Source organism: Sarcophilus harrisii, chromosome 4 (genome assembly GCF_902635505.1).
Source record: "Sarcophilus harrisii chromosome 4, mSarHar1.11, whole genome shotgun sequence".
NCBI classification, from domain to species: Eukaryota; Metazoa; Chordata; class Mammalia; order Dasyuromorphia; family Dasyuridae; genus Sarcophilus; species Sarcophilus harrisii.
The window spans coordinates 38,522,560-38,535,262 of NC_045429.1; the positions used below are offsets into that span (position 1 = coordinate 38,522,560).

The 12,703-nt window shown below is 36.1% G+C and overlaps 1 protein-coding gene across 5 annotated transcripts in view; it reads right to left on the reverse strand.

Annotated features, from left to right (window-relative positions):
- Positions 1–989: 989 nt before the first annotated feature.
- The window catches only part of SH3GLB1 (SH3 domain containing GRB2 like, endophilin B1), a 41,620-nt gene continuing 29,906 nt past the window's right edge, over positions 990–12,703 (reverse strand). For 4 of the 5 annotated variants that reach the window (XM_031969384.1, XM_031969388.1, XM_031969385.1 and 1 more), the window contains 5 exons: positions 12,319–12,342; positions 6,949–7,038; positions 6,459–6,559; positions 1,906–2,137; positions 990–1,469 (listed from right to left, as the gene is read on the reverse strand). In XM_031969384.1, the coding sequence (XP_031825244.1) occupies positions 1,362–1,469; positions 1,906–2,137; positions 6,459–6,559; positions 6,949–7,038; positions 12,319–12,342 (555 nt within the window). In that variant the 3' untranslated portion in view covers positions 990–1,361. The remainder of the gene's footprint in view (positions 1,470–1,905; positions 2,138–6,458; positions 6,560–6,948; positions 7,039–12,318; positions 12,343–12,703) is intronic. The other variant, XM_031969387.1, reaches the window with a different exon arrangement.

Below are 12,703 nucleotides of genomic sequence, written 5' to 3' on the forward strand. Positions count from 1 at the left end.
CCGCACAGGGGCTACTTGGGTCAGCTCCCATAGTAGGAGTGCCGAGAGAGAGGGCCAAGAGGAGCTGGGAGAGTGGATCAAAGAAAAATCTATGGAACCATCTTCCCAGCTTCCCTTAGGAGCGGCTCTTCCTTTAGGGGCTCCAAGGGAGCACAGTCCTCCTTTGCTCTGTGCCCCAGATCTCTAGAGCAGAGCAGAGTTGAGGAGACCAGCTCCCCACCCCCTCGAGGCCTCAGAAACCCTTTTTGTTTCCATCCTTCAACTGATGCCCCGATGGGACAGGAACCAGGAGTGTCTGCATGGGTGTCACGCAGTGGAGGCATCCGACAAGCCAGACAGAGGGGGTAGGACTGGGATGGCTAAATGACATCTTTTTCCGCACAATGTCACCAGCCGTGTAGCATGCCATGTGTAAAAAATGAGTCAACTGCCGTAAGCCCTTACACCACCACCAAGACTTTTGTTCAATAAAAGAATAATCTCGTTACTTACATTATAGTGTTCTCTAAGTGATATTCAATTGAATAGAAGATGTCTCAAATAAATCTGCCAACTGGTGTACAATAAGGAAACGATGGTGTGAAAAACAAAAATAAACAAAATATGAAGTGTTTGTTCCTATCAAGTTATTATCAAAAGTCTATGCTGATAGTTATAGATTCTCATCTGTCAAAGAAAGAGTAATAACGCTGCAGAAGAGACTGAATTTTTTTGGTAACTTGGGAGAAACTAGCATCCCCCAAATAACTATATATGCTCTTAGATACATTTTTCTATTTTCAATTGAAACTTTAAATGTTTTCCAGATGGGAATTGGCTTACTCTGATAATACAATAAAAATGTGGATTTCTGATCTTTATGGACACTTTCAATTTTGTACTCTCGGTCAAAAAGTTATATCTATGAAAACATTCTAGCCAGGAAGCTTAATCAATTTTGTGTTTGCTACCTGTATGTAATAATAATAATAAAAAGAGCAAAGCAGATATCAATTCACAATAAATTTATTTTACATAAAGGAAGAAGCTTGCCATTAGTGAAAAATTCAGTAGAAAACAGATCTCCTGCTTTCGATCTAGTTTACTCAAAAGTAGAATCCGCTTGTTAGTGAAAACTTCAGTAGAAACAGAAAATCCTGTAAGAAAACATCCTTGGCACGAAGTAAAAAGCTCTTAACACCAAATCTGAAGCAATGAAAAATTTACCATGCAACATTATTGGCAGAAAAGCCTATTTCTGATGGCTGGTAGTTTCTGAGTCTCTTAAGACATTAACATGGAAGACACTTAAACCTGCTTTACATAGTTAATCATATATAAATATTGTGTCATAACTGGTAGTCTGTCTAGAGGCCCCCCACTTAGTTGAGCAGTTCTAAGTAAGTAATTGGTACTTTGCCCTTTTGATTTCCCCTTTCACCCATCAGCCAGTCTGAATCCATACCTACGATACTGTAAACTGTGATCACCTAAAAAAAAAAAAAAAAATTGTAGTTACTAATTTTATCAATAAAATGTGACAATGATCATAACTGCCCTTGTGATTCATGTTATTTACAAAAAAATAAGAAATACTTTTTCAAGGTCTGGCTCAAACTCTCATTTTTTAAAGGGATTAAGCAATATTATAATCTTGTCAAAAGATACAATGTCTCATAGGGCCATTTTTCCAAACACAGAAAAAGCACCATATCATCCCTTTTTTATTATTTTATTCTATTATTCAAGATTTTAAGCCAAGAAAAGAAAGACAATAATATAAACCATTAAAAATCCAGAGTCATGCTTGAAAAAATGGATTTTCTAGATGTCACTTTGGGAGTCTGCAATGTATCATGCTTGTTCCAAAGGGCATGTTCCTAAGTTGGTGACCTATGTGCCTTTATACCAGTCATAGTCCCTTACCTCGTCTGCGAGAAGTGATAATTCACTACTGTTTGCAGCATCATAGTCATAAAGGACCCTGGCTTTCCTACTTCCACTGGATTCCTTCAAGTCACTGACGGTAGGAGTAATAACTGTGTTACTTGTTGAAGGCAAGAGAGAGGTGGTAACTGCGGTTGATGAGGAAACGGAGGCATTTGACATGGAAGTTGCAGAAGACTGATTATTGTTAGAAACGAAGGCAGATGGAAAACTGTTGAAAACAAAATAGTCAAGAAATCATTTCTCCATTTTTTACTTTATTAAAAAAATTAACATACAATTTAGTTACAAAACTGTTAGTGTTTCAGTTCACAATGATGAACTTTTTAGTTAAAATAAGGGATTCAATTTTTCCTCAGAGTAGATGATCAGACCTGTGGGATTGTTGTTAAACCTGAAGGTAAGAATTTTCTCTTGAGAAATCAGACAATAAATATTTCAACAAATTTCAGTTGTGAAATATTCAACATCATAGTGCCGCCGCTTGGTGGCACTATTCACTTTCTCAACTTCTATTTTGGGAGAAAAAGTGGTTAGTGACAAAATATTCTTTACCCAATTCCTATTCACCCAACTCCTATTCACTTCTCAATCTGCAGAATAATGAAACCGGAAAAAAAAAGTTCATAAAGCTTCAGGGAAAAATAACTAAAAGTGTGTTACAAAAGTTTGCTCTTAAAGACCTTTGAAACAAAATACTACTTCTTACAAAATGTTTCTTGTGTATGAAGAGATTTCCCAGAAAAGTAGAAATTCACATTTGACCTTAAAAATGTAAATGGGGGGAAAGGAGGAGGATAGGGTAGGCAAAGAACAGAACATTTATTAAAATAATAGTGAAAACTTCCCAGAATTCTCTCTTTAGAAATTCAGATACAAGAAACAAAAATTATCATCATGGACATAGGCACCAGTATAATCTGTATTAATCAGTTAAAAATTTTCATATCAATCAAACTGTTTTTTGGGTACTGTACAACACTCCCCATTATTTAGGCATTTTTTAGGTTTGTTGGATTCATCATGACTTCATTTTGGGATTTTTTTGGAGTGATGCTCGAGTGATTTGACATTTCCTTTTCCAAATGAAGAAACTAAGGCAAATGAGTTAAAGTGACTTGACCAGGGTCAACAGCTATTAAGCCCTCTCCCCCCTGGTCTGCCTGTTGGTGTCCCTGGCTCCTTCAAGTCCCAACTAAAATTCTATCTTCTGGAAGAAACCTTTTAGGAAACCTCTTTGCTGCTTGAGCTTTTCCTTGGAGATGACCTTTCATCTATCCCAATTGTATCTTGGATATATGTTGTTTCTTCCATTAGATTGTGAGCTTCTTAAGGGCAGGAACTATTTTTGCCTCTCTTTATATACCTATTACTTAGTAGAGTAACCAGAACATGGTACTTGCTTAATAAAAGTCTGATGACTTGACAAGCAAAACTTCTGCAAAGAGAAATTCTGACTCATCTACTACGCTGGGAAATGCCCTAGGGCTCTGCACCTAGCTTTCTCCCAAACACCACAAGAACATTTTAAAGAGAATAAACCTCTGTAAAAAGGTTCAATAGAATTTATATTTACCCAAGAATAATTTTTACAAGTACCTGATTTAATGACATTCTTAACATAGTTGTTTAAATGACAGTTTTCTCTATTACTTTTATTTCCATTTTTTGTAGCTTTATCTGTGCCTCTTACTTTTTAGAGAAAAAATAGGAAGTATCTTTGAAGTCATTAAAGCTGTGTGCTGAATGAATATTAGGTTCATGAAAAAATCTGAAGACAAATCAGTACTTTTAACTTATAGCATAGCCACTTGACCTATACTCATATTAAAGAGAAACCGAGTTTAAATCCAAGCACGGATAGGAGTTGTAAGACTCTGGGCAAGTCACATAACCCTGTTTGCCCCAGTTTCCTCATCTGTAAAACAAGTAAAAGGAAATGGCAAACCAAGCCAGTAACCCTCAATGGGATCATGAAGTCAGACACAACTGAAATGACTACACAGCATCTGCACCTATGTTCACTCTAACCTAATCTTTTCGAATTATGATGAAAGAGATAACAGTGATATAATGAACCAAAAGAACTGGTCTCAGAAGTCAGAGGATCTGGGTTTGAGGGAAGCCTCAAACTTATGTTTGCCTGTGAATGCCCACTCAGGGTGCCAGGGCTCTAAGGCCTTCCTTAAGGCTATACTGAGATGAGGCCCTGGCTCAACAATGGCAGAGAGAATTTCCTCACTGTAGGAGGGAAGGGGGTAGGAGGGTCCTGTTTTCAATGAAAGCAAAAGGTCTGGTTCCCCATTTCCTGACAGTCTACAACCCAAGAAACTAAGCTCACTTAGTAGAAGGGGGTGGAGATAGGGAAGGCTGCTCCAAAAATACAACTCTCTTTGTTTCAAAAGGGAAGTTAAAAAAAAAAAAAAAAAAAAAAGCAAAAAAGCAAATGCTTCTGTGTTAGGCAGTTCTGATCAAAACAAACACAACTACCAAATTTAGGTTCCACCCTTCAAAAAGGCAAAACTGTGATGTTATTTCTTCACTGATAACCCCATGTTTACCCTGAACGATCAGAAGGAAGGAAGGAAGGAAAGCTCTTATTTCTCTCAGGTCTGTGTAATTATCTCAGGCACATAGAACCTAGCTACCTCTCTGCCTGGCAAAACAGGAGTTTTAAAAAGGCAGGGTAGACTTACAGGAAATTAAGAAGAGAGAAAATGGGCAGTTTTTCCTGTTTTAATCATATCCAAATATCCTATTTTAAAATTAGTGTAACTTCTTATATTATTATGAGAATGCCAATGAGGATTCACACTAAATGTATTTATTTGGATTATTGATGTAATTTTGTAAAATCTTTTTTTTTTCTTAATGAGGCAGTTGGGTTTAAGTGACTTGCCCAGTCACAGGGCTTAGAAGTGTTAAGTGTCTAAGGCTGACTTTGAACTCGGTTCCTCCTGACTTTAGGGCTGGTGGGTGCTCTGTCCACTGTTTCATCTAGCTATCCTGATATAATATTTTAAAATCCAATTTATTGTCAAGAAGTAAATACATAATATTTTAAATTCAAATGTCTCAGTAAACTTTATACCCTTCTTAGTGCTTTATTAAAACAGAGACTTGAATAAAAATAAATGCAAGTTTGGAAGAAAAGCAAGCAAGGTACCTAAAACTACTATTTTGCTACCAGCTTTCCTTTTGGTTCCTCAACCAGAGCATAGGCGATAGAGAATAAAAAAGTGATTCTCAACTAGGTTAGATCCATTAAATTTAATTCTAATTTTTCATCCTGTTTTTTAAAAACCAGTTTATTCTAGTGACTTGATCCAAACTGATGCAGCCAGGTTTCTCTCCCCTGTCCCAAGAAGAACAGAGCAAACCCTCTCCAGAAACTCCTGTCCTGTGCCTCCTCAGGATCAGTCTCAGTCTTCCCAGAATTCAATGGAGGGAGGAAGGTTGGTAAGTCTGGCTGGTTCCTTGCCAAGTTCCTCTGCCTTGCCCTGCCCTGCCTCTCTCCCTGCAGACATGTGCAGATGGCAAGCAGACTTGGAATGACAAGAGGATGACAAATTTCCAGGCAGTTTAGTAGGATGTGACTTTAGGCAGCAGCTTAATCTCTCTGAGCCAGATCTTAGCTGCAAAAAGGGAGAATACCTGTTGCACTAACTTTTCCAAGTATTATGAGTACCAAACAAGAATATGTAAAAAAAACTTCCTGCAAAATTCAAAGTATGATATAAACTGCAGCTGTTATGATTCTCTTAGAAGCCAGGATGCTCTGACATCACTTGGATGTTTGAAGGTCTGAAATGGAAGCAAAAATACCTGTAGAAGAAGGTAGTTATATATTTCAAATGGATTCTAGAAAGAACTTGTTATGAAACATAAGTTGGGTGGCAACACAGACAAGCTGAACTTGGAGTTTGAGCTGGGCTTAATTCTGATTTTCTGAATTTCTGGCTTTGCCACCACCTTGTTGGATGCTGAACTTGTCACTTGCAGTCTCTGGATCTCTGTTCCCTCACCTACAAAAGAAGATGCTGGGAGCTCCATGAGCACTAAGGCCATGGTCCACTGATATCCTTCAGACTCTGACTGACTCTTCACCTACCTGCTCTGTTTGGGCCAACCATTTTTGTCTTTGCATCTCAATTTCTTCATGTAAAACGAGGTGACTAGAATGAACTGGACTGATCTTTTGTTCTTAAATATACTGATATGATGATGCCCCAGTTACATTTCTTTTATTTTTCTCCTTCAAAGTTCCTTTTGACACTGCACAGAGAATAGACTCCCTCAATAGCATTTATCTACATGCTGTTCATATGCCTAAATGTTTGCAAACAGTAGCAACTACTCTCCTATACAGAGAAAATAGTGTGAGAACTAAATTACGGTTCTGAAAAAGTAACTAATACTATATATTGTAGAGACCCTAACATCTCTCATCTTCATTCCTAAGATCAGTTCACAGTTCAAGTCTCACTCCTCAAGGACTGACAGCTCTGCTCACAAAAGGTATTCACTCCTACCTCCCAAGTTGTTTCTGCAGGTCCAGCATGTACTGGTAGCACTGAGCATAGTAAGTCATCTGGGCTTCCACAAAGTCATTCAGGCAACGAAGGTGGTGCGCCTAGAAGATAAGGTTAAATATTAGCAGCTCAGTATGACAGATAACTTCATTACACTAACAAAGAATTGTAAAAATCCACAATTAACTTAGGAAAACCACTGCATTACCGAAGAGTAATAATATAAAGTTTATTTTATTAATATAATACTATAACAGTGAGTGTGTATTGAGAGGATCACATAAAAAATAAGACAAGTTAACTTGAAAATCTGCATAGCTCTACTAGACAAAGCAAATCGGGGAGAGAGATGTACTGTCTATATTTAACCTGACAAAATCTATATAATTTATGCCCCTGTTCCCATCTCCATCCCTTTGGAGTATACAGCCTACAACATTTTCTTTTCTTGAGCATTTGATATTCTAAATGAATGATTTTTAATACTTACATGTGTACTGCTGATCCCTTCCAGGAGGAGTCTAGTTATCTCTGCTTGTCGGTCAAATTCACTCTGAGTTATTCTTAATTCCTGTTCAGACTTAAGACAATATATATATATATATATACATATTTAGAATTCACTGAAAGGAAAAAATATATTAATTCAGCATTTAGCCTAATCCTTCAATTATGGGGTTTTTTTGTTCTTTTTTTTTTTTTTTTTTTAAAAACAAACCTGCTTATCTGACAATTAGCTAATTTTAACTTAATACTTATTTACAAGGGAATTCACTGACGTTGAAGAAGGGGAAATACTGCCATACAAAGGATAGATAAATACACACAAAATATCGGGAGAAAAAATACAAAGGGAGAACTCAAGACATTACAATACTTTTAGGACTAATTATTTTAATACTGCAACTATTTTCTTTCTCCATAACATAAGATTTGCTTTGAAAAAGATTTTTTACACAAGTAGTAAAATTACTTTGGAATTGTCTTCATTGTTTTTGCTTCCTTTTGAATCTTATTCTGTTTTCTTCTGTGCATTTAAAATGTTACAATGGCCCTTTTTCTGGCATTACTATTGATAACCTCTGACATCTGTCACCTACCCCAATTTATGGGGAAAAAAAAAATCCGATATAAGCACTGTTGAACAAAACAATCATAATTTATTTTCCAAAAAGTAGCTCTCTTCCAAGTTATCAGTGACATCTAAAATACCAAACCTGATGATGATCTTTTCTTAAGTACAGGCCTCTTTTTTCTAGTTCTCAGTCACCAAATACTGATCAAACATTTCACCTGATCTTCCAAAGGCATCTCAAGTCCCATGTACAAGACATAACTCATCTCTCCTCCTCCATCTTCCCTATTCTTAATACGTTTCAGTTAAGAGACTACCATTCTTCTAGGCATTTATGTTCACCTTCACTCTCACTTTCTACATATTACCAGATGCCAAGACATGTCAATTCTATTTTTTTTTTTTTTTAATCGAGACTGCAATAGCCACCTAGCTCAGGCCTTCACTTTTCTTTCTCACCTAGACTACTAAAATACTTTCCTCATGGGTCCAATCCATCCTTCACATAGTTTATAGACACAGGACTAAGGAAATCAAGCCTCTATCTAGGGCCCTGCTATTATTTGGTATTTTGTAATGGGGAAACTGAGTTGATGCACTGAGATCCTAACACATAAGGCTAATTACCAATTGGATAATACTCTATTAGCATATGCTTGGAGAAAGAATGGCCCTGCCCACTACTCTGTGCTGGCTCTACCTGTTGGTGTATAGAGATTTGGAGGAGGGATTAGAGGGTGGAGTAGGATAAGGGAATGTCACTACAGCAGTAGAAAAAAAGAGGAGATTCCTGTGTCCATCTCTTTCCTTTCCCTCTGACAAAGAGTAAAGAACAAAGATCAAAGATTTTTACTTATCCCGACTCCGGCTGGTTCTAAAGTACCCAGGGTGCTAACAAGGTCTTCACAGTATTTAAAGTTCCTTACTTCTCCAGGGTTATTGTCACTTCCTTCATAGACTCTATGTTCCAGACAATTGACCTAGCTTCTCTTCCCCAAACTTGGTGTTTCAATTCTTGCTCTCTAACTTTGCAGGGGGTTTCTTCCATGTCTTTACATGTACTGTCTTCCTCATCCATATATCTTAAAATCTCTACTTTCACTTAAAACTAAGTTCAAGTACCACCCTACACTATAGTAAAATGCAAGCCCTCCAAAGGTAGAAAATGTTCTACTTTTTGTCTTTGTATCTCTAGTACCTATCCCATAACAGGCATTTAATAAAAGGAAGGAAGGATTATTTGAGGTTTCTGAAAGTGCAATTTTCAAAACAATATTTTAATGATCTTCATAGTGTTTCTCTAGTTTTTACTTTAAACTTAAAAAAAGTTTTAAATCAAACAAATCTTGGAGATAAAATTCTGAAATCCTATCCTGTTTTACCAGTTACAGTAATGAGGCTGCATAATTTTAGGGTTTCTTAGTAAAAGAACTCCTTTATAAAAATTTTTGACCTTTTTTCCTCTAAAATCTATTAAGCAAGATCTGAGTTTTTTCCTTCTTTAGCTTCCACAAGGCATCTTTTACAAAAAGAAAAACCATCAGATTTTCTGTGACATTTCAAAGTTATGTAATATTTCTCAAAGTCACAGCCAACCCTCAACTACTCACTGCAAACTGGAGTAATAACTAAAAAAGTCCACTGAATTTTGTGATTCAGAAATAATTTTTTGCCAACAATTACTAACTTCACCTCATGCCTTTCCCTCAAATTGTTTAAACAGATTTGTTCACAAATCCCCAAGGAATAATTGCTTAGCTCATCTAAACTGACTAGTTTATCCTCCTCAGTGGAGGATGTTTCAATAGAAACAGAAACCAGAATATAAGTATCTCTTCCACTTGCCACAGTTAAGTTGTTCTAAGTCCCATACAGCAAGGCGAACAGCTTCATCTAAAACCTTAACAAAAAGACTAATTGGGCAAATTCTGTTTTTCAACTGTTCACTCTCTAAGTTGAGGCATTTGAATGTTATGAATAGGTAAGAAATCAGGTAAAGGGAAACAACAAAGGTGCTGATAATCTAATTGGACGATCAATTTCCATTTCATTGACCTAAGTAGGAAAAAGTAGGTTCACCACTGGGTTAGGCCCCTTGGCAATATGTTGCTCAACAAATCATGCAATGAAGTCATAAAAATTATTTGGCCTCAACCACAACACACTGTGCTTTAGCAGTAGGCTCAAGTTTATTTCAGTTAGTGCTAATAATACCAATTAGATCAAGAAAAGTAAATGGAAAAAAGAAAAGGAATAAATGTTCTACCTAACAAAGATATTAAGGAAAATCAATAAATTCAAGGTTACATCTTTCATCACATGCATTTATAGCTGAGTAGGCAACTGTCAAGGCTTTGGGGAAAAAAATAGAAGTAAATTGATGTTACAGTAAAAGTCTGATAATGATACTCTAGCAAACCCAGAAGGATTAACCTCACAAGAGGAGGAAGGAAATAATCATATGTATATAATGCCTACTATGTGCCTAATGGCTTTTATAAATATTTCAGTTAAGATGTCTTAGAGGCCAGTCACACTTAGGCCTTCAGTGTTTGTAAAAACATGACATGATCCAACCAGGCTGTGATGATAAAATCAGACCTTCACAAGGTAGAAATTTTCCATATTTAGATTAATTCACATGCAGAGAGCACAGGCCTTGCAAGGCAGAAATACCTTGGTTCAAATATAAAGACACTTGCTCAGAGTTCCAGTTTCTTCATTTGTTAAAAAAAAAAAAATGATAGTAATTATAATGCTTTCCTCACACGTGTTTGTAAAAATAAAATCTATATAAAGTACTTCAGCATATAGAACCACAGAAATGACAATTGTCATTATTACTGAAGTGATTATAGATATTTAAGTAAAAGAATACTGCTGAATTTCAAAGGACGCCAAAGATTACTAACAGTCTAATTTAATATTTAACTTGGTAGGAAAAAAGATGTACTTTATCATTTTAGTTCAGTATATGGTGGAAACAAAAGACTTTGAATTGGATTGAATTTCTGTTAAGACATAGATCTGACATTTTCTGAAGAAAATAAGAAAAGTTTAAATTTTTTATTATGTATTGTTTAAGACATATATTTTAGATGCACACTTCAAGAGTTAACCTTCAGGCACAGAGGAACCATCCCAAAATGCAATACAACTGAGGTATGGTTGAAGAGGGAAGGAAAAAAAAAAGGTTTTTTCAGCATGCTTTTCTAACACCTGCTCTAAGCTATAACCCAAGAAGGTACAAGGACAAGAAAGATGCCAGGGGCTAACTCCACCAGCTTGGGCAGGCAGCTCAGGGCTTCTCCTGCTAATTCCTCAGCAGCTAGCTCACAGCCTGCTTTCTATTTCAACTTTGCCACCGTCTCCCAGTGTCAGGCCTGGCCCCTGAGGTCTCATACCCTGTCCCGGCCACTCCTCTTCTCGAGCTATTATTTAGCTCTCTTCCTTCCTCCCCTTTTACCTCTGGTCCTGCCCATCAGACTGAAGGCTTCTTGAGCACAGAGACAGTCTTTGCCTTTCTCTTCCCAGGGTTTAACACTGTGCCTGGCATATAGTAGGTGCCTAATCAATGTTTACAGACTAACTTAATAAATGCATGTTCATTCATTCCTACAATAGGATTGGGCATCTTCAGCTTGAAAACAACTCTTCTCCACAATCTGGGAATTACTGGTCAGACTTCTGGGAAATCCACCTGTGTAATTTTTTTCACACACCATGCTAATGTTGAATACCCTTCACCTAACTACATCTTACAATATTCTGGCAAGATCTAAAGGATGCTTATGTAAACAGGTTGCCAATATGTTTATGAAATGGGTATCTTTAGGACAGCTAGTGAAAAAACAAAACAGAACAAAACAAAGACTCAAGCCCAAAGAAAACCCTAGCCACTGAAGGAAAAGAGAGGTTTGCTTAGATAACTACCACAAGCCCTTCCCCTGCTATAAACTACAAGAACTAAGAAAAGATGTTTGAGCCAAAGACAAGTATTTAAAGACCTGATTGTTCTATAATTTTGGGGAGCTATCGTGATAAAGACCCAAGTCCTTTAAATTATTGGCAACTAATTCCATCACTGGGTCAGGGACCCATTTACAACTTGGACTAGATTAGGGATTACACTGAGATCAGTGAACTTTTAAAAATATTTATAACTATATTTAAATCTAATTGGTTTCATTTGTAATTCCATATATTTTAAAAACATTCTAAGAGGAGATCCATAGACTTTGGGGTTATAATTATAGATTGTGACAACACAATGGGGCCCATGACACATGAAAGGTTAAGAACCCCTAGACTATATGAACAGGTTCCTATAATCTTTATCACTCAAGTATGAGTGCCAGCTCCTTTGTGAAACAGATTAAACCCAATTACAATTATTCCTAAATGTCATATGACCAGTTTGAGTTCGTAGAAGCCAACACTTGAAACAATAGCTCTTAAATAGAGTAGTAGTTCAAGATACTCCACACAGTTTATATGGTAGCCAAAACTGATCCTGAATTAAAAAAAAAAAAAAAAAAAAAAAAAAAAAGCATACCATATTTTCTACTACATGGCAAGAATAAAAATCTAATTACTATTTTCCCTTATAATGCCTTTTTGGAAAATTGCCTTATCAATAATAATAATGTGCCACTAAATGTTGCATAAGCAAAATTAAATAGCATATCACCCCAAGTGTCTTTTCTATAATTTTCAGATTTGGTCAGCAAATTTTAGATTTAGAAATTTTTTTTTTCACAAATTTTTGTTTAAAGACTTACTTACTTTTGTTACTTCCTCCGCCCAAATCTAGCCAGCATTAAAAATTAGAGGAAAATCATTGAAGACCATGAAAGAAAACTGTGATTACAACATTTTCTATATCATTGCACAGATAAATTACAACATTATTTTAGCATCCTATTAGAACTATCTTTATCTCCACTCCCGTTATTGAAATTTTGGCAGATTAAAACATTCTAACAACTTATTCAGTTGAATTTATAAAAAGCCTTCTTCAGTGATAAATGTATTCAAATAAAAATAATCACTTGAATAGCTCAATTATAGAAACTACAGATTATAGAAACCAATTACTATACAGACATTAATGAAAACCAGAATTTCATTTTGGGCCAGTTTTTAGTTATTTTTAGGTCTAAGTTTACTC